Source organism: Pimephales promelas, chromosome 11 (genome assembly GCF_988280905.1).
Source record: "Pimephales promelas chromosome 11, fPimPro1.hap1.1, whole genome shotgun sequence".
In the NCBI taxonomy this organism is placed as follows: Eukaryota; Metazoa; Chordata; class Actinopteri; order Cypriniformes; family Leuciscidae; genus Pimephales; species Pimephales promelas.
Genome location: NC_142779.1, coordinates 27,355,209 through 27,378,110, shown reverse-complemented (window position 1 = coordinate 27,378,110; position 22,902 = coordinate 27,355,209). Strand labels below are relative to the sequence as shown.

Sequence of the window (22,902 nt, the reverse complement as noted above, 5' to 3'; positions counted from 1 at the left end):
TTCAGGGAAGATTAGCGTAACATGCTAATAGTTTGTGTTGTTTGTTTGTTGTTGTTTTGTGGTGTTACCCTCTAAAAATGTACTTTAGAGATGATAGTTTGAACCAAACAGGGAAGTATTAGCATAAAGTGCTAGTAATATTGTGGATTTCCTTTGGTCTGTCAAAGAAGGTTTACAACAGTCGATCTGTGTAAACAAGTGTAGCCTCTGTTGATCAGAGAAAGTTAGTTGTTTTGTGTGATAACAAAGAAACTCACAAAATGGTTGTGACGAATGCTAGGTTGGTTCCTAAAACTGAGAAAAGTGGCCTTGCCGCTCCATTGTGGTCAGATAGTGAATTTAAGTCATTGTTAGGAGAGCACATGGACTCCATAGTGACTCAGTCAGTCAGAGTGAAATTGACAAAGAAATTTGGCATTCACCCAGAAAAAGTATGGTCTATAGATGAGTGTAAAAAAGTGCTAGGAGCAAGTATTCGCAAGAACAATGTGAAAGCCATTATCTGTTGTCACAAATAATACAGTTTATCCATTGCACAAGAGCAAGCTAGGTGTATTGCTAAGTAAAATGAACAGAACAAACAATTGCAGACTCAATTGTCCTGTTTCAAGACAAAGGTGGGCAATAACCAGGCCTCAGCCAAATGTAACTCTGAAGACCAACAGTCAGATGAAACTTTTCCTGACTTACAAGCATTGTTTGAAAGAGATGTAGACATCCCATCAGTAACAGATAAGCATGTAAATTCAGTAAAGGTGTGTGCTGCTAGAAAAAGACCGCAGGGAATTGAACAGTCAGAAAGTGTTCCTTCCAGTGCTTCTGTTGTTCAAATCCAAACTGTTGCTACAACGCTCAGACCTAGAGACATAGAGAGATTGTCACAGAGTTTGCCTTCAGCACGCACACAGTTTTCTGAATTTAGAAGAGCGTTGATCAGCAAAATGCGTCTCTACGACATGTCGTTAACAGAGGTCACACAGTTAACGTCACAAATTTTAACTGAATCCGAATTCAACAGTTTTGAATCTGCAGTGACCTCTGAACTACAACGTGCCAGTAGAAGTGATATGAGAGAAGGTGTTTTGAAAATCCTAAAGAATATCCTAGGACCCAAGATAGATTGGTCTAGAATTACTAACTGTGTACAAAGGAAAGAAGAAACTGTGAATGAATATACTGAGAGGTTTTGTCAGTCAGCTGTAACGTACATTGGAATAGTGGATGATTCTGAAAGTGTACTCGATGACAAAGGACCGCTGGTCCGCATCTGGTCAGATGGCCTTGTAGTTGACTACAGAAGAGTGTTGCCATTTTTAGACCTGACTTGGTCTCATAGAACTCTAAGAAGTAATCTGGATACGTTGACAGCATTGGAAAAAGATGCGGATGTTAAAGCCAAAGTGAGAGTAGCAGCAGCAGCTACGTTTAGCACAACCCAAACAGAAAGCAGGTGGCCTAAAAAAGAAGGCAAATGTCACTATTGTGGAAAAGTAGGGCATTGGGAGAAAGAATGTAGAAAGAAGTTGCAAGACACAAAAAGAAATGCCATGCATAATTCTGGTCCTCCTCAGCCTGCTTATAACCCTGACGCAGTTCCACAAGTGTCCAGTGAGACTTTAGGACAGCTCGTCCAGGCTCTTCTAAGAGCACAAAAAGACCAGGAAAAAAACTAATTGTTGGGGCTGTGAATAGCTACCTTTCACCTGTAATCCATCATAATGACGAAATAATTTTTGTGAAAGGTAGCATACAGGAGAAAGAGATTGATTTTTTGCTTGATACAGGTGCAGAATCTACAGTAATTCCTACAAAATTAGCTAAAGGTTTAAACATCCCGTTCAAGAAAACCAAATTTACATTAACTGGTGTAATAGGTGAAGATTCTGTTTTGTATGAAACCCCGCCCATTGAGATACAATTTGGCCCGAAAACTCTGACTACAAAATTGTTATGTGCTCCATTAAATACAGGTGCAATTTTAGGCATGGATCTCCTGAGACAAGTACATCTAACTTTAGACTTGTCCCCAGAATCTGCTAGCATCCAAATTTCCTCAGCACAAATTTCTACCAGTGGGGAGATCTCTCCAGAATATGCTTTCTTACAGAATCATCCAATTTGGGCTAAAGACAAGGATGATTGTGGTTTGTTGACAGGTGTAGAACCAGTAAAATTAACAGGAAATGCACCTCCGGTCACCAAACAATATCCTATCAATAGGGAAGCTATTCAGGGGATCAAACTTATTGTAGAAAAATTGCTGACACAAGGAGTGCTAGTTAAAACCAACAGTCCATGTAATTCCCCCATATGGCCCATAAAGAAATCTAATGGGACATGGAGACTCACAATAGACTACAGAGTAGCCAATAAACATATTGATAAAATCACCCCCCTAGTGGCGGATCCTTCCACAATCTGTAATGGTTTGCCATTGGAGTGTAAGATTTTTTCAGTAATTGATATGTCTAATGGATTCTTTTCTGTACCGTTGCACCCTGACAGCCAGCCATGGTTAGCTTTCACCGTTGACTATGAGCAATACCAGTGGACACGTTTGCCACAGGGATTTCAAAACTCCCCAACCATATACCATCAGGCTGTCAGACATGATTTGTGTGACCCAGAATGTCCGGTAAAACAGTCCACTATGATTCAATATGTTGATGATATTTTGATTGCCTCAACTGATCACGAGGTACATCAAACTGAATTGGCAGCATTGTTGGACTATTTGCATAATAGAGGACACAAATGCAGCTTTCACAAAGCTCAAATTGCTAAACAGCAAGTCACATTTCTGGGTCAAACAATTGGTGCAGGGAAAAGATCCATTACACAGGATAGAGCGGCTTTAATCAAAACTATAGCTCCACCTACCACCATTAAAACACTCCGATCATTTTTAGGAACAGCAGGTTACTGTAGACCGTGGATAGAAGAATATGCCTCGATTGCTCAGCCTCTTTATGACTTGTTGAAAGGTCATGGTAAAGATTCAGATACTGTTTGTATGGAAGATTTTCACCTCAAGGCATTCAATGATTTGAAGAGAGCACTATGTCAAGCACCAGCATTAGGAATTGCCCAATCTGATAGACCCTTTGTGCTTTATGTTCATGAACACTTAGGCTTCATGACTGCATGTCTAATGCAAGATCATGGGGGAAGTTTACGCCCAATTCATTATTATTCTGGTAAACTTGACATAGTCGCTCAAGGTATGGGTCCATGCCTCAGAGCAGTGCAGGCAGTTCATCTAGCTCTTCAAGCTTCATCAGTAATGGTGTTAGGTCAGACTGTATATGTAAAATGCCCTCATGCAGTGTCCGCACTAATGAATCAAGCAAAAGTCACCTCTGTAACCTCCTCCCATTGGGGAAATTGGTTAGCCACTCTCACAGCCCCGAACATTGTTTTACAGCGTGCACCTGTCACGAACCCATCCTCATGTATGATGTCTGCAATGACTGAAGTTTTGTTAGAGGATGAAGGAGAAATGACTCACGATTGTGTTACGCTTACATACACACCTACGAGTGAAGTAAAAGAAACTCCCTTAGAGAATTCAGATCTAGAGTTGTTTGTTGACGGTTCAGCTCAAGTGATTGAAGGTAACAGACGAGCAGGTTATGCAGTAACGTCCACCACTGAAGTGGTTGCTTCAGGTCGTCTTCCAGATCATTTTTCAGCTCAAGCTGCAGAAATAGTAGCCTTAACAAGAGCATGCACGCTAGCTTCAGGATCAGTTGCAAATATTTACACAGATTCCAGGTATGCTTTAGGGGTAGTTCATGATTTTGGTGTCATTTGGCAAACCAGACAGTTTCTAACTTCTGCTGGATCCCCCATTAAGCATGCTGGATTAGTGAAAGACCTAATGTTTGCCATTAAACTTCCAAAGAAATTAGCAGTGATCAAAGTGAAAGCACATCTCACAACTAATACTACAGAAGCTAAAGGTAATTCTCTTGCTGATGTAGCGGCTAAACAGGCTTGTTTCTATGAAAAGGTACAAGTGTGTACAGGTAGTACAGCACAGAAAACAAAAGGAGCCACAGTGGATTCATCTGGTTGCTGGACCAAAGGGGGAAAGTATGTTGCTCCCGAATCACTGTTGCCATATTTGGCTCAACAAATACACAGTTTGGGGCACGGTGGTCCAGCAACGATGAACCACAGGTTCTCAAATCAATGGTGGAATCCAAAATTCAGAAATGTAGCCACAGAAACAGCCAAGAGGTGTGTTACATGTCAGAAAAATAATGATGTTCCAGCAGCCATTACACCAGCAGCACATACTCCAGCTCCACCAGGGCCATTTCGTCACCTGCAAGTTGATTACATATCATTGCCTCGTTGTAAGGGAAAAACTGATGTTTTGGTAGTAATAGACAAATTCTCAAGATGGGTAGAAGCTTATCCAACAGGACGTGCTACAGCTGCACATACTGCTAAATGTCTTGTCAATGATTTTATTCCCAGATGGGGATTTCCAGATTGCATTGATTCAGATCAAGGTACACATTTCACTGGACAGGTAGTCAAGGAAGTGGCTAAAATGTTGCAGATTAAGTGGAACCTTCACTGCCCCTATAGGCCTCAAGCATCAGGACAGGTTGAACGTGCAAACAAAACAATCAAAACCAGGCTAAGCAAAATGCATCAGGAAGGAGTACCATGGGTCGAAGCGCTGCCAGCTGTATTGTGTAGTATGAGAGCGTCACCTAACAGAGCAGTAGGCCTGAGCCCTCATGAGATTATTACTGGACGCCCAATGCAGATGCCAGGTGTGATTGATCTTAGAAATGCTGATGTACACATTGCCTCAGATGCCCTGATCGCTTACTGTGAAAACCTCACAAAGGCAGTACAGAGTGCCAAAGAGAGAGTTGAGTCATGTTGGCAGACTCCACCAGAAGGTGGACACGCAATTATTCCAGGTCAATGGGTCATGATAAAGTCATTCAGAAACAAGCCATTAGAACCTAAGTGGCAAGGACCACATCAAGTAATGTTGATTACAGCAGCTGCAGTATTGTGTCAAGGAAAAAAAACCTGGACTCATGTGTCACACTGTAAGGTTGTTCCGCCACCGACAGGGGTAGGATAGGACACGAACAAGTGAGGAACCCAAGGGAAGAACCGAAATGCCATATGCGTCGGGGGTCACCCCTTGGGCGAAGATTCCCTCATAGGCTTTCCCCATCCAATTAGTCCATCCCCACCTCACTGTGTTTCTTTAGGTGTCTGAAAATAAGAAACAGGGAAAGAAGGAATAACCATAGCAGAACAACAATAGCAGACTCTGAAAAGTTTACAACCATAGTGTTTGAACCAATACTGCTCTCCTGTCTTTTGTGTTCCTTTTCTTCCTCTGTGCAGATACCACTTGATGGCTGTCCTGAGACCCATACGCACAGACGTCTTCACCTGCGTATGAAGACATCACTTCCAGAAAAACAACGAGACCCACTGCCGGGCCAACTATCACCAAAGTAAAGAAGAAAAAAAATACACAACGCAGAGAAAAGACTTACGGAACCTTCAGTCATCCAACATGATCAAGATTGTCGTACTACTAACCATCCTGGACATCACACAGAGTGTGGACGTCAGAAACAACATATTCTTAGAACTCATGAATATGTCAAGAAACGCCTTGTTTGCGGGAAAGAACGTGTGCATGCCACACGCACCTTCAGTGGGAGCAGGAATCCCATGGGTGGCGCATCCTATCTCCAAATGTGACACGTGCACCTTATTCGATCATCATAGCAGTGGATTATACAACAAGGACACATGCCACAACATAACACTTCCTCCAGTTTCTTCATGTTGCATTCCAGGATTACCATCCTGCAACCTAACTTCAGCTACTCCCATCATGACAGATGTACTTCTGCCAATGATGTTCTACTGGTGCATGGAAAATTATGCTCCAGCATCGACTCCACTGGGTGAAATTCCTCGTGAACGCTGCAGATTTGTGATTGAAAGAGGAGAAGAAGAATCCCATGTGTATGTTCTAACAACCGAGGAGAAACAGGACAATGACTTAAAAAGTTGTCTCTACAGGAACCCATCCCTACCAAAATTTTTTGCCGTAAATCAGTTGTGTAGGATCCCTCCACAACCTGACACTTTTTGGTTATGTGGAACTTCTGTTTACAGCATCCTCCCCAGCCAGTTCAACGGAAGGTGCACGCTGGTTTATGTTCTACCAGCTATCAGAGAGAATACACATTCCACCTCAAGCTCCCCACAGCTACAAAATTCAGCTCCCACCACAAACCAAGAAGATGGGTGCATTCCTGGACTCACTTGTGCACAAACATGGTGGTCAAGAACTCTTGGAGCATTAATACCGTCTTATGGTGTCATGCAGGCCTTGGATCAAGTCAGAAGCTTATCGAATTCTGTACAAAAATTGGCCAATGATACAGCATTAGCACTGGGTAACATCACAAACACTCTCGCTTCACAAAAGATAATGATCTTACAGAACAGAGTGGCCTTGGATTACATTCTAGCATCACAAGGAGGAGCCTGTACCATCATCGGTCCTGAGTGCTGCACCGGGTTAATGGACCCCACAGAAAACTTGACCAAAATCCAACAAGACATTCTTGATCTCTCAACTGGATTAAAGAAGATGACTGAAGACAATTCGACATGGTTCGGAAACTTGATTGGTAAACCGTGGATGTGGATGAAGGAAATAGCAATTCTGCTGTTGTTTCTCTTATTAGCGTACAATCTATGTGTCCACAGTATCAAGTGTTTCATCCAAAAAATGAAATACACCTCTCACGAGAAAATCACCGTTCCAACCAGTAAAGACTATTATCCGTAAGAACTTCACGGACCCTAATTGCATGTTTGTTTTCTGTGTCAGCACGCAATTATAGAAAAAGCAAACACAGAACATAAGTATGTGCCTGTAACTAGCACAAGTTACATGAATTAACTTTCTTAAGTGTTTAAATTTGTACATAATGTGAGAGTTATTAATACTCTCAAAAGGGGGGACTGAAGAAATACAAATTTATTCAATGTTTCATTATGGTTTAACAGTATTTTCAACTGTAAAATGTATACAGTGTTTACCATTTTGAGGCCAATAAGATTAAGCCAAGCATTCCAGGTGTCACACATTAGCTTTTGTCTTTATGCGCTTCCTGGCCATTAAGTTCAAGATTCAGCTTTGCTTTTGTAATGGTAAAAGTGTGACCACGCTCTGCTGAATCATTTACATTTGCTTTGTTTCAAGAGACTCCTCCTCAATGTAACTCCTCCAGATTAGCATCTCAAGGCACAGAAAACTGCTATGCTGATGAACTGAATTGCCTGTTGAATCATATACATTTACTTTTGTTTCAGTTTCTCCCCCCTCAATGTAAACTCCTCCCCTCTAAATGTATAAATTGTAAGGGAATGTTTTCCCTTAGTTAGACTATCCTTGAGATGACTACAGCGACGTAATAAAGAACTTCTGCGTGAAAGATACCTCAAGAGTCTCCTGGTCTGTTGCGTGGAAGAATAAAAACTTCACTACAGCTGTTACCAATAAAATAAAATCAGTATCAAAGCAGTTGGGGGACGTACAGAAGCTGACTCTGAAGTGGCATAAAGATGAGGTATAGCCTACTTACAAGACTTATTTTAGATTTCATTGTAAAGTGCACTGGTTCCTTTCCACGTTCTGAGCTGGTGTGCAAGCCTCAACAACAATAAATGTAAGCTCTAGTCTTATCAGTTTCATCCAGCACATTTACATTAAATGAGATTAATAGATTCTCATTATTGAAATTAATTTTCTATATGTTTTGGCTTACCTCAAGGGCATCTAAGATGTAGGTGTCTTTGTATCCACATTTGTATTTTCAATTTTGATATTTTTAGGTCAAACCATTCTTGTCTGTCAGTCATATAATGGAGGTCTATGGGATTCACTTCAAAGAGCATGCACAGAGAAGTCTAAATTAGACATGATTTAATGACTTGTAAATGTAAGTATACATTGATGGCCTAATACACGAAACGAGCGGTTTGTGTGAGAAAATGAACAGTATTTATATCATTTTACCTATTGTAACCACAGCCACGTCCAAGTTATCTGAGAGAGCGGACGGTTGCGGTCTGCGCATGCTCCGGAAGTGATCTCTTGCATGTGTACGTCACTCATTGTTTACACAGAGATTTCGGAAGTTTTACCTTTCACTGTGAAGATCTAAACATATTTAGATATACAGGAAACCGAAATGAAAGACGATTTTGATACATCAACAGACAACGTAAATTTTTTCAGCAACCTTGCGAGAGATCACTTCCGGCGCAGTGTGTTTTGTGTGTGTGTGTGTGTGAGAGAGAGAGAGAGAGAGAGAGGGAGGGGGGGAGGCGCGATTGAACTGAGCGTGCGTGTGTGTGTTAAATTTCCCTCTGAGTGCGTGCACTTCTGAAGCCACTGCCGCGCAGAAACTAAGAAAATGCCACACAGAGGACCGACGCGAAATGTGTGGAAATCCATTTGATTGTAGTTTAAGTGAGAAATAATTTCAGTGCTCTGGTCAACCGCTGTAGAGTGAAAACTGGTGAATGTAGTTTACAACTTTCATAGAAAGAGAATGATGTGCAGTAGCGTTTTTAGGCACGGGCGAACCGGGCAGTCGCCCGGGGCGGCATTTCTTCATGTCAGATGGAGGGCGGCATGAGCAGTTAAAAAAATCCTCTGTGTCACGAAAGTTTTCTATTTTTTATCATTTCGATTCAATTATTGGCAATGGTGCCCCTGCTTGCTGAGAAGGAGCCATTCACGGAAGCGATGTCAAGAGGGTCTCCTGATTAGTTCACGTATCGCGTCTTTTGCGCGCTCGAGGTCATTATTTCAAATAGGCACATGCACGGGAAGTGCGCTCATTATGCGCTCACGGGAAGCGCGCTCATAAACTTTTCAGCACGTGCACCCAAACACTTGGGTGTTTTTCTCTTCTCCGTAAATTAATCTTTTAGTAGAGCTACAGCAAGTGTTTTTCTGTGGTGGAAATACATTCGCTACTAAAACTTCTCTTTAGTTGTGGAGAGCGCAGTACAAGGTTGTATTGTGGCCCTCCCCTTTCCGCCATGTTGGTTGGATTCCCACAGCAAAACAGTATTGTTTAAGTGTGTTTTTAGCTCGGTAGTAGAGGAGGTTCTCGCAATTCCGCACTGTTTTACCATGCCTGGAAGTCACTGCTGCGTTAAAAAACTACTCCAGTACCTCACACGATGTATATGGAAAACATAGGAACAATGGAATACAGTTTTTTAGGTTACCGAAATCGACAGAACATCAGGGAGAGTCTCTGACCTGACGAGACGCCGGATTGCTTGGTTTGCTTCTTTTTTTTTTTTTTTGCTTGGTATTGCTTTAGCCTTTAGTATACGATTTTCACTGTTTGGTGTGCCTTAACGAACATATTCAAAAGTGTTGTTTGAGTGCCTTGTTCATTACTTTTTTATTTCATTGAAATAAATGTTGGAAACAACTTGATATGGCTTAACAATATTTATTGAGAACTGAAATATATAGGCTACATTTGGACAACATAAGTTTCATGGACAACATAAGTAATAATAATAAAATAATAATACTGTTATTAGTGCAAAAGAACAAATAAATCGTTGCTGCTTCTCCAAATACAGCTGTTTTGCACTTTGTGTGAGTTTGTTCCTGTAAGGTCCCTTTTCTTTCGCCTTATCTTTTTGCATTGCTTTTCTCTCATCCTTTTTTACTCGTATTCTTGGATCCGTCTCTGTCCTGCCAAAAATAATAAATGCGCGAAAATTTAAGAGCTCTGGAATGTTTAGTCGTGTCTATGGGTTCTAAAGGCGTTGCCGCTGGTAACTGATAGCGTCTCCTACCATCATGGCCGACCGGCTCAGACCCCACCCAAATCGGCACGTGACTCCTCATTCTCAATAGCAACGACAGCCATGGGGAAATCGGACCGAATTTTACTATTAATAATAAAAGATAAGCTACTGTGCATTATAAATGTCAGGAATGTATCTTTATTGACTCATTCTTTTTATAGGCTAGAGATGATATAAATGCTGAAATATGAGGTTTATCTTTTTATAAAACCTTTTTTGTGTTAACCTTTTTTTTAAAGTTTAGTAGGTAACATAAAAGACACTCCGTTTAAAACAAATCTTTAAATGTTATTAACTTGGTGAATTGATTTCATTGTGTATTAGGTTTTTTGAACAAGATTCTATGTATGTGATCATTTTGGTCACTATATTCATGAAATGAAAATAATTTTCATAATGATCAACTAAAATCAACTTTAATTATATGTTTTTTTTACAGTTGCCTATAATATGCAAAGTGCAATGTTCTATTTTCTAAATAATCTCTGATTCTGTCCTTTTCTCTGACATTTTAAGAGCGACATAAGGCTACAAAAGCTATTTTAGGTCTATAACAGTTTGGATAGTTGTTAATATGAGAGCTGTTCGAAATTATTTAAGAGATAGCCTAAATATTGTGTTACTACATAAGTATCTCTCTGACCCTTTCACTTTTAAAAGCTCCATTTCATGACAAAGTATAGTTTAACAAGTCATAACTAAAAGTGTGCCATGCATATAATTCAAGGCAGTAACCAATGTGCTAATGGTTCCTCCCTTGAAAGTTAGATTAATCTAGCAAAATAACTGGATTCTATTAACTGTGTCTTTCAATTGAACAGTATGTGATTTTATTGTTGGGTTTTTTTTTTGTTTGTTTGTTTTTTGAATATGGTCTCACCCTGGGTGTAATTCAAAGTAGAACCGCCACTGATGATGAGAGAACGTGTGATTGGCAGTGAGTCCTGTGTGCGGACAAAATAGCTCAATATGAGAGGCAACGAGAAACAAAAAGACATAAAATAAAATCACAACATAATGTTTAAAGAAGAGTGGTTTGATTAAAGTGGTGGAAATAACGGTTGATGGACACAGAACAGTAAAAATTACACACCCACCCATGTGAAGTCAAAATACATCATTAGTTTAATATGTTTTTGTGTGTGGGGGAGTTTTAGGTATGGTTATATTACTATTAAAGAGTTTGCAATTCACTTTTCTTGAAAATATTTAGCTATTAGATCTATTTAAATGCTTGAGTTTATTTTCATATTATAATAATATAATATGTGCACAAATTGAAGCATTTAAACTGATTTATTATATAACTTCAAATACTTCAATTCGTTTTTTATATTATATTATATTAGGCCTCTTTTGTATTATATTATGAGCCTAAATAAAGAATCTAACACAGGTATTGTTTAGGTTGAATTAGGCCTATATTTTATTATATTTTAAGGCTAAATAAAGAACCTCACAAGGGTATTGTTTAGGGCTCATTGCCATTAAAAAGTTTGAAACCCCTTGCTAAAGAAAATATTGGAAATTCATAAGCAACAAACAATCATTTACGTTTGATGGTTTAATGTTTCTTGTACACAATTCATTGACTGTACAAAAACACTTTATGATTTTCCCAAACCATCTCAGTGTAACAGCTTACTTTTCTTTCTTACTATATTCTTTTATTGTAAACAATTGAACTGTCCTAAAAGATTTTGTAAATTATTTTTCATAGTATTTATTGGTAAAGAGTCAAGACTGTACAGTTAACAGCACTGGAAAAAAAATATCAGATAACCTAAAATGTGCTTCATTTAGTGACTTCTTAACTAACTGCTTGTTTTTCACAAAAATGATTTAATACCAATAAGTTACATAAAGGTTCAAATAAAATATAAATGGCACATTCGAGTTAAAAGTTACAACTGAATGTTGAAACCATTGTGTTTCTACGTATGCTGTACAGGTCTTTTTGCTCAGGTGGCGAAAAATGTGAGCCAAATGTAAAAAAATTAAAGGGAACAGTGTTCACGATTATAGGTCCTGTCCCAAATGGCTCACTTCATATGTATTTTCAGTCTTGTGTACTTATATCATGTGTCCGTTAAATCCATGACGTCTGTAGGACGTCTCATTTTTTATTTTAGGTTTCAGAAGGTTACTCACGCATACTTTGTGGTTTATATATGCCCTCGATGCGCACTTTTGCACCCACACTGTCGAAAAGAACTGTGGTGTCGAGCTTGCATCAGTCAAAGCAGGGTTACGTTTTGCATGTCGTTGCGCAATAATATATATATATAGCTGTGAGCAGCGATGAGGGCCAAAGCCGGTGGCACCGCCACCCCGGTGACTTTAGGTAACTAAAGGAACCGGGGTTGCGGTGCCACCGGCTTGGGCCCGTCATCGCTGCCCGCAGCTATATTGTTCTTTGTCTTTCGGGAATGGATATTTTACTCAGTTTTCAATAACTTTATTAGTCTCTGTGTTTTGTTTCTTTTCTTTTCACGATTTGATTTATTTCGTTATTATTGTAAGGAAGTTGATCTGTTTAGATTGATTTGGACCATAGTGGCCGTGTGGTGTAATTATCTCACAGTGTGTGTCCACTAACGTCACCTTTGTAGTACGTTGGGGTCCTCAATGCCGAGGAGGTAGGACTGATTTGGTCAACCACATTTGTGTCTTATGTGTTTAGCTAAGGAAATAAGTTTAAATACTAATTTATTTCTTTATACATGTCTTTGTATATTTTTTTTACTTTTTTCATATATTTATTTATGTATTTATTTATCATTAAGTCAACTTAGGAATAAGACCATCAAACTTAGTCATTGTTCTGTCAGCTTGGAGTCAGATATAGAACAAGGCATCAGTTTACTGTTGAGTCCATCCAGTGTTTACAGCATCTCATATTATGGTATGGTTCTATGGTCTTTTGGCATGGATAGATGTAATCACAGCAGAGAGCATTTACTTCCATTTCTGGCAACGCCCCTTTCCCAGAGAGAGTAAATAAGGATAAAAAATTATATATTCTTTGACAAATAATGGACCGCTTTTGGTGCAAAATCTAGAATTGCATTTCATGACCTCTTTAACACACTAGTAACACAAATGCTCATCACACTTACTCTGTCTCTCCAAAAATAAGAAGACAATCCCCTGCAGACAGGATGTACTCCTTGCAATTCATGAAGACATTGGAGGACCCCTCCTAAATAAAATAAAATCAAAAGTAGAAAAAGAGAAGGAGAGTATAAATCCAAAATAAATATAAAACAGAGGGAACATACAGATTAAACAAAAAACTTAATTAAGAAATTTTGTAACAATGTAAAGAATAGATGTTACCAACTGCCAAATCCAGCCATCAGTTCGTCTTCTAGAGGATTCAGATATCCCAGGACCAAAGAGTAGCGTCTAACAGAGACAAAATCTAAGTCAGCATTTGCATTACTGCCATAGCTTGATTCTTGACCAAACCTTTTTATTGCTAATTTTACATTGTATTTTAAAGACTCTCTCGATGAAGGAGTGCAGAATCGAGGAAAACCTTTTATTTAAATTCAAAACAAAAAAACATCTCGGTTACGGATGTAACCCTCGTTCCCTGAGTAGGGAACGGAAACGTTACTTAAGAAGTGACGGAGAATGGGGGTTTCGCATAGAAAGCCAATCCTCTTCGAGTATTTAACAACGAGCCAATGGCATGAAAATGCCTTGGGGCTGCGGAATTTGCATAGCGTATCTCCACCCCACGCAGTGGGTATAAAAGGAGGAAGTGAACGCAACCGCAGTATGTCTTCGCTGAGGAGCCAAGGCTGAACTCCGGCGTCTACCCAGCGATACAGCAGAAGTGGCAGGGAGACGTAACGTCTCCGTTCCCTACTCAGGGAACGAGGGTTACAGCCGTAACCGAGACGTTCCCTTTCGTAGTCACTTCGAGTTACGTCAGAAGTGACGGAGAATGGGGGTCAGTGCCATCACGCCATCTTCAAGCTGTCTTCCAGTGCCCTGCGAAAGTCTGGACCCCTGAACCTCTTTTTTTTTTTTTTTTTTTTTAGGGATCCCACTTTGACACAGGATTACCAAGGTACACTGGGAAACATATCCCGGGAGGGACATGCTACCAGATGCCTACCGAAGGAGGACTTACAAATACGCATATGGCCGCATAGGAAAGCATATGGAAATCACTGGAGTACCAACCGCAGGTGGCTACTAGAATTTAACTCCAGGGGTGGATGATGGCTTGCACACATGCTCAGAGAGGCTTACAGTGGATAAAACACATGAGACAGTTACCATAGGGAACCGTGCACATGGAGGCACCTAGCCAGCATCCAGAGCAACAGCAGTGGTGCCCGCATCGTCGGTGCTGGAGGACTCAAGGCTTCAACGGAAGACACTGAGGAATATCGCACTTATCCAATCCGAGGAGTGGAATGGGGAGCAAGCGAAGACACCTAAGCGGGTCCAGTACTGGCGGAAGCGAGTACGTGAGAGGACACCGGCTCAATTCGCAGATTATAGAATCTCGCGAAGGTGTTTGGTGTCGCCCAGCCTGCAGCTCTGCTAATGTCTGTTAGCGAGGCGCCGTGCGCTAGAGCCCAAGAGGAGGCCACACTCCGAGTGGAATGGGCTGTCACACCAAGGGGGCACGGACGGCCTTGCTGCTGGTAAGACAAAGCAATGGTGTCCACTATCCAGTGAGACAGCCGTTGCTTTGAGAGAGCCCTTCCCTTCTGGCTCCCCCCATGACAGACAAAGAGCTGGTCTGAGGTCCTGAAACACCGCGTTCTGTCAACGTAGGTGCGGAGAGTATGTACCGGACAGAGCAGTGCCAAGGCTGGGTCTGCCTCCTCCAGGGGCAACGCTTGCAGGTTCACCACCTGGTCCCGGAAGGGAGTGGTGAGAACCTTGGGCACATATCCAGGCCGGGGTCTCAGGATCATGTGAGAGTAAGCTGGCCCGAACTCCAGGCACGCTTCGTCAACGGAAAATGCGTGCTGGTCCCCCACCCTCTTGATGGAGGCCAGTGCAACCAGGAGTGCTGTCTTCATGGACAGAAACTTTAACTCTACCGATTGCAAAGGCTCAAAGGGAGGCCTCTGCAGAGCACTTAGAACTACCGAGAGGTCCCAAGAGGGTACGAGGGGAGGACGAGGCGGATGTAGCCTCCTTGCTCCCCTCAGGAACCAGATGACCAGGTCGTGCTTCCCTAAGGACTTACCTTCTACTGCTTCATGAGAGGCGGCAATGGCGTGAAACCTTAAGGGTGGAGGGCGACAGCCTACGCTCCAACCCTTCTTGCAGGAAGGAAAGCACGACAACGATCGAACATCTCCGGGGGTCTTCTCCGCGAGAGTGTCCCGTCTCTGAGTGAGTAGATCTTGTCTCAGAGGAATAGGCCAAGGAGGTGCTGTCGCGAGGAGCATGAGTTCGGAGAACCACGTCTTGGTGGGCCAATAGGGGGCTACCAGCAAGACCTGCTCCTCGTCCTCCTTGATCTTGCACAACACCCGTGCAAGAAGGCTCACTGGAGGAAACGCATACTTGCGTGGGCCCCGCGGCCAGCTCTGCGCCAGTGCATCTGTGCCGAGCGTACCCTCGGTCAGGGAATAAAACTGGGCGCAGTGGGATGAGTCCCGGGAGGCGAACAGATCTCTCTGTGCCTCCCCGAACTGGTCCCAAATCAGCTGGACCATCTGGGGATGGAGTCGCCATTCGCCGGAGATAGGGCGGACCCGTGACAGCTCGTCGGCTGCCAGGTTCCGGTCTCCTGGAATGTATACTGCACGAAGGGACCTCAGGTGCTTCTGACTCCATAACAAGAGGTGGCGGGTGAGCTGCGACAACCGGCGTGAGCGTAGACCCCCCTGGTGGTTGATGTACGCTACTGCAGTGGTGTTGTCTGAACAGACAAGTACATGTTGACCCCTGAGCAGCGCTCGAAAGCGGTGCAGGGCCAGGCGTACTGCCAGCAGCTCGAGGCAATTGATGTGCATGAGGCGCTGGGGTCCTGTCCAGGAACCCGCGGCTGCATGCCCATTGCACATGGCACCCCAACCCATGGTAGATGCATCCGATCCGAGGAGACAACGAGGAGACAACGAGAGACAACGAGATGCCTGGAAACTCGCTGAAGAGGGACACCGGCCCGTAAAAAGCTGAGGTTCGACAACGGGAAGAAGGTTCTGGAACTCGGAGCGAGCCGCGATGCCATGCCCACCTCGGGACTCGATCGCGAAGCCACAGCTGAAGCGGTCTCATATGAAGCAAACCGAGCGGCGTTGCCGCGGCTGCAGATGCCATATGCCCCAGGAGCCTCTGAAACAGTTTCAGTGGAACCACACTCTTGCCCTCGAACTGTCGAAGACAAGTCAGCAGTGAGTGCGCGCGCTCGCTCGTGAGCTGCGCGGACATGGCGACCGAGTCTATCTCCATGCCGAGAAAAGAGATCCTCTGCACGGGGCAAAGTTTGCTCTTTTCCCGGTTGACCCGAAGGCCCAGACGGGCTAGGTGCCGGAGCACCAGGTCTCTGTGTTCGCAAACCTGTTCTCGAGAGTGTGCCAGTATCAGCCAGTCATCGAGATAGTTCAGGATGCGAACCATGTGTTCGCGAAGGGGAATAAGGGCTGCCTCGATGATCTTCGTGAAGACGCGAGGGGACAGAGCTAACCCGAATGGGACGTCTCTCATCGAGCGCACTCACTCCTGTCTGTGTGCTCAGTGATGATGTCAAGTCTTTCTTTAACAAACTCAGGGTACTGCCCACCCGTGGGTGAGCAGCGGGGAGCTGAGAACAAAAGATTCTCCCCCGGCCCTCCACCGGGGGAAGGAGGGGGCCTGCTACCGCCTCCTGGGGAAAACTCGACTTCACCACTGAGCAGCCCGTCTCAGGAACGTCGCTTTGCCTGGCGTTTAGTGGGGCGTGCGGCCTGAGGGGGCTGTGAAGCCTGCCTGCTGCCTCCTCCGCGCCGCGACCCGGATGAAGGCTGCTGCTGGGGCCGCGTGGGAGGGAGGGGAGCCGCAGGGGGGCGTCCTAGGCGGCGAGCAGGAGGAGGCTTCTGCACCGACGGCTGGGTGGAGGCAGCAGCTGGCCGTCGGGGCAGAATATGTTTGATCGCCTCCGTCTGCTTCTGGGCAGTCGAGAACTGCTGGGCAAAGTCCTCGACTGCACCGCCGAAAAGGCCAACCTGGGATAGCGGGGCGTCGAGCAGACGAGTCCGCTCGGCATCCCGTGTATCTGCCAGGTTGAGCCAGAGATGGCGCTCCTGGACCACGCTAGTGGCCATCACCTGACCAACGGAGTGACCAGCCACCTTCGTTGCCCGGAGAGCAAGGTCTGTGGCCGCTCGCAGTTCGTTAAAGGCCGTTTTGTCAGTCCCCCCCTCGTGCATATCTCTGAGCAGTTTGGCTTGGAAAACCTGCAAAGTGCTGTAAGGAATCTTGGCCAGGCGACGTTCTGAAACACATAAACGCACACACAAACCTTTCACTTCCCCCACACATCGGAATGTGTGGAATGTTTTTGAACAAAGAGAAGGACTTTTGGTGTTTAAAAACATTCAACAAAATGTTTTCAATGGTTTTTATGTATATGTGTCTTCCCCATGTCACAGTGAAATAACTTTGTTTGGTCACGGTTTAAATAGGAATTAAAAATACCTTCGTCATGCATTCGAAACATAAGTGTATATTCCTTTGATATAACATAATGTTCCTTGATATCTCTAGAATGCTTATTGAATGAAACACTCGAATATGCATAGAGATGTAAAGTAAAGTGTATTTTTAATTCATTGTACTGCCAATGAAGATCAAATTGCTATTGCAAAACCCTCATTTAACACACCCCCTTCCACGAGAAGCCCGCGCTGAGGAACAAAAGAAAGCTTCCCGCGTGCAACATCCACTCTCCGATTGGCTCAAGCCAACAGGAAGGGGATGGATTTCTCCAAGGTGATAAATGTGAGAACGCAGGTCCGCCCTCTCTCTCTTCTGAACTTTCCAGCGCTCAACATGTAAACCTCACGGGACTCTGATCCAACCATGGGTCTTTCCTTTTGTTCGTCTAAAAGTTTCATCTTTTCCTCAAGTGGACTACCAAGTTCGTCTTCCAGGAAAGGAAGTGGACTTTGCCGAACTATCTCCTCGGGTAACGTCACCTCAAAGACTCTCAGCCTTTCAAACACTGGCGCTAAATGCCGACGAACGCCACGTGACTCCCCACGGAACAAAGCAGCCATGAACGAGCCGGGACGGGCCGCGCCAACATGCCGCGGCCGCGCTTCACGTGACGCACGCGCGCCGGACCGGCGCACCTCTAGCCGACACGTGGCCCGAACGGGTCGAGCAACGAGCCCACGACTCACACAGACCACATGTGCCTTGCAAGTATACCTTCTTTTAGAGCTTCTAAGAAGCATTAAGAAGATGTTTTTGGGGTGTCAAGAAAGGTTAACTGACTGTTTTGATGAACGTAACTCTCTCTCTCTCTTACAACTCACTCTCTCTCTCACTCTCTCTCTCAAACTCACTTAACTTGCGCGTATCCATTGTCTAAACGCTCTGCGTCGTCTTAGTTTGTGTTTTAATGTTTGTAAATACATGTATCATTGTAACGTAGTGAATGCTTAAGTAGGAACTTTATTAAATACAAAATATGCTTACCTTGACTGATTGTCTTGCTCATGATACGGGTCAATGAAATGTCGATTTAAAGCTACACGCTTTACAGAACTATAAATACCTAAGAGGGTATTTGGTCATATAGCAGGGAAGGCAGATTCTAGTGGCCACAGAATTTGTTTTCACAAGCTATATAACTTAATTGAGCTAATTGATTTTACCTGTCTTGTAAAACGTGGTCCTTGCAATCAATAACAATTAATTTGTGGTGGATTGCGGGGATGCACATGTATGCATATGGGTAAAATTAATAAATTAACATGTAAGACCGGTCTGATCCAAATCTGTATGAATAATTATTAATTATCAATTATTAATTATGATATGCAAATTCCCCCCTGATCAGAACCGACCCAGAGTCTTTACATTATGGTGGAGAATGCGGGCATTTCAAACTTGTTTATGAGCAATCAATTTCAAGCTAATGTGTATATTGTTATTTAATATTGTTTATGTAATATTTAATATTACACGCGCGCATCGGAGTGAACGCTTTGCGAACTCACGATATGACTGATCTGGGCACGAAAGCCGCCTCAGTCAAGCACATTTAACAAGCTGCTAAATGTTCAAACATTTCAGTCACTGTTAATTGTTAAAAATAAACTGCAGTTTCCATAGTATTAAACTTGTTCTGGCACAGATGGAAGAGAAACCTCTGCGCACAAACAACATTTTTAATAATAATAACTCCTCTGAATGAACGATAATCTTCTGAAAGAGTCGAAGACAAGATCGGTAAAACGATGCTCTTTTACTGTTCTTAAAAGGCCTTATATTATAATCGTTAGAGTAACGATAAGCTCCTGGTTGAAAAAACATTGACTTAGCTACTCAATGTATAAAACCGCCAAGCATATTATCATAAGTGCTATTTGATATATGCCTGTTGGAGCAGGAAACAGACGAGTAATTCCTGTTTTCCTTTGCACAATGCAGCGAAGAAAACCTGCGAACGTGTTTTAAACAAATATAGCACCAAAAAAAAAAATCCCAAACTGAAAACATTCTTATCATTAATACTAGTTGTGATAAATGTTATTTGGAGTTTAGGAAACAGACGAGTAATTCCTGTTTTCCTTTGCACAATGCAGCGAAGAAAACCTGCGAACGTGTTTTAAACAAATATAGCACCAAAAAAAATCCCAAACTGAAAACATTCTTATCATTAATACTAGTTGTGATAAATGTTATTTGGAGTTTAGAAAACAGACGAGTAATTCCTGTTTTCCTTTGCACAATGCAGCTAAGAAAACCTGCGAACGTGTTTTAAACAAATATAGCAAAAAAAAAAAATCCAAAACTGAGAACATTCCAATCATTAATACTAGTTTTGATAAATGTTATTTGGAGTTTTGAAACAGACGAGTAATTCCTGTTTTCTTTTGCACAACGCAGCGAAAAGAAAAAAAATCCTGCCAAACGTGCTTGTAAAATATCGTACCGGAAAGAAATCCGTCGAGATTTAAAATTCCGTAATATTTGTGATTATTCTCTCTCTGAGAAGATCACAGGGGCAGCAGGCTGGTTGTAATACTACTGCCAGACACTAGGGTGCGCCCTTGAGTGCTTTGCAGTATCAAATTTCCACCGGTGTCCTGACTTTACCCCGTGTGAGCGCAGTGGCGCCATCGTGTGGACACTAACAGCTAGGTCATCTTTTCCTCAAAATTCTCTGTTAGAAAATTCCTATTTTCTTACTGAAATTTTGAACTAGTTTCTCTAACTTTCAATGCATGTGCAATTTACAGCCTCGTTGTAATAACATGATTTTCTTTACCTTGACTGTGTGCACTTGTTTTGAATTTGGTTCAAACCACGTTTGAATTTAAAATTCAGAATTAAGTCTTAGCAGCTTCTGATGACCACTTAGAAGAAAGCGCCCCCTTGTGGCCGTCCCTTTGCTAAGTCGTCAGCTAACATCACTCTGTTCTGCATGGCTCTCTCTGTTGGTTGTATTCTGGTTATCACTGATCCCTCACCGTAATCGTGATTATCATCAAATATGACACCAACCTTTAATTTCCTACACTTATTCAAATTTGGTTTGAAACAGACAAATTTCGAAGTTAATTTGAATTAATTCTCTCATTTCCCATTGGGAATTGTTTATGGCTTTATTTCTATATTTCCTCCTCAAATTATTTTTAATAATTTTGATCTGGTCTCGGTACAACTGTATCCTTACTAATCTAATGGTTACTTAACCCCTATGCATTTGCTCAATTTGAATTGTGTTTAAATCAGTTTGAATGCAATTTAAATCAAGCTCTCTGTCAGCCCGGTGAAACACTAGCAGGAAGTGGCCCAAAACCCTTAAGTGGCCAAAACCCGCCACTACAGCTCGCTTCCTCCTGTGTTCTTCATTGCGGCACTCTATCCCTTTCCTGAATGGAGGCTAGGTTATTCTGATAAGTAACATTGTCATAATTTCCTTTTTGTTTATACCATAATTTTAGTAAAGCTGTTGCCTTTGATTTTTCTACAAAAAAAGACACTCAATTTGATTTAGATAAAGGAGCTTTAATTCACATTGAAGTACACTTGTTCTTCATCCTGTTTTGTGTTTGCAAGTAGAAATCTCTCTCGTGCTGTGATGATTTGACAGTCATCTCTGCCTGGGGTCCAGCGAGCTGGTTCGTCTGATCTGCGTCACCATCACTGACTGAGCGCGAGTCTCGGACTTTTCTGTATCTTCTGTTGGTGCGGCCCGCAACACGATATCACCAATCTGGCACCGCCGGTTGTGTTCAAGGTCAAGTTGCTTGAGAGGGCGCACCTCTGTATAGATGCACCGAAAGGCCCGGGACACTGCTGTCATGTGTGGGGCGACAGAAGGACCAACCACGATGCTGACTCCGGCCAGAATGACCTCATTTCACCCCAGGCAAACTAGAAAAGGTATTAAAACCCATCCACTTACTACTTGCCACAGAACCTAGAGATTCCCCTGGTAATTTGAAGTGGTTGGCTTCCTCCTCTCCGAGCCACAAACTGGTTCCAAACAGGCTTAGGCCTTCTCTTCTTCCCCTTTCTAACACTGCTGGTGTACTACTACTAATGCCATTTCAGTACAGACCTCCCCATCTCTGATGGTTGCATGTTACTTCAAACTTTGCTAGATTGCCATTGCTCTGTTCTGTTGTGCTCTGTTCCTTTCAGTTCACCTAGAGACAGAACCTCTCTGACACACCAAGGAAAGCTGAAGAATAGTTTGACAACCAAGTCGTTAGCACCAACAGGTGACCCCTAAGCTAGCGCCCTGTCAAAAACCTTCATTCAGACCCATGATGACCTACCCAAATTGTCCCACCAAACGGTTTAACTGTCTGCATCAGTTAACCAAAATTCTCATACACGGCTTAGCCTGTATTATAGCTCGTTAAAAGTAGTCGAACTGGCATTGGTCTGTCTGTGTGTGTTGTGTTCCTCTCGTCCACAGTGAAGGCAGTATGTTCCAGTCCTACAGTCCCACAACCCGCTGGGACGACCTGGGACAACCTGGAGACATGGCTGAGATTCATGACATCTCCATCCCTGCCCAAAGCCACCAGCGACTCAGAGCCCCGAGCCAAGAGCAGCTGACAAAGACTGGGCCAGACACGTCACAACCTCGTTCACCAGCTCAACGCACACGCACGCCTCCGCGAAAGGAGCCGCATCGCCCTGGAGCACAAGGTTGTAACGCCGAGGATGACAACGACCCCGAGCTACCGAAGGAAGTGGAAAGACTTCAAACTGCCCTGTCTAATTTTCTACACAGACTGAAGAAGAATAGCCAGAGAAAAGAACTAAAAATAATTCAACGAGAAACTCCGACAAAGTGAAGTCTCTTGCAAAGAGCAGAGACTGAACTGAAAGAGACTCAAAAGCCACGGCCTGCACAAGAGGCCCGTGCGACCACCCACAAGCTCGTTCAGCAGAGACAAGATCTCGAACACGAACTTGACCTACAGAGTTGCAACACTCTGATAGACTGCAGCATGACTGGAAGGGGGAGGACACACACCACAAGCTTCCCCTGACCAGTCTGCACATTTCAGCCAATGCACAAGAGCTGAAAAAGGGGGGTGGAAAAGCCCGCCTTCCACAACATCTCTGACAATCTACAAGACGGTGACCTTTCACCTGCTGTCTCCAACTGGTGAACGCGACACCGACACCCAGCAAGACAGACCCCGGAGGGCCTGTACCATCACCACCGGCTCCGAACGAGTTTTCTGTGGAACTTATAACGAACATGTAACTGAGGAGGACGCCAGTTTCAAGAAACTTTCCCTCCAAAAACCCGTCAGTCACCATAGT

The 22,902-nt window shown here is 43.2% G+C and overlaps 1 protein-coding gene across 2 annotated transcripts in view; it reads right to left on the bottom strand.

Moving 5' to 3' along the window:
- The window catches only part of haao (3-hydroxyanthranilate 3,4-dioxygenase), a 296,397-nt gene that overhangs the window by 194,224 nt on the left and 79,271 nt on the right, over positions 1-22,902 (bottom strand). Inside the window, exons 8-10 of one of the 2 annotated variants that reach the window (XM_089117246.1) lie at positions 13,255-13,323; positions 13,035-13,117; positions 10,796-10,859 (exon numbers count right to left, since the gene is read on the bottom strand). In XM_089117246.1, the coding sequence (XP_088973372.1) occupies positions 10,808-10,859; positions 13,035-13,117; positions 13,255-13,323 (204 nt within the window). In that variant the 3' untranslated portion in view covers positions 10,796-10,807. The remainder of the gene's footprint in view (positions 1-10,795; positions 10,860-13,034; positions 13,118-13,254; positions 13,324-22,902) is intronic. The other variant, XM_039653262.2, reaches the window with a different exon arrangement.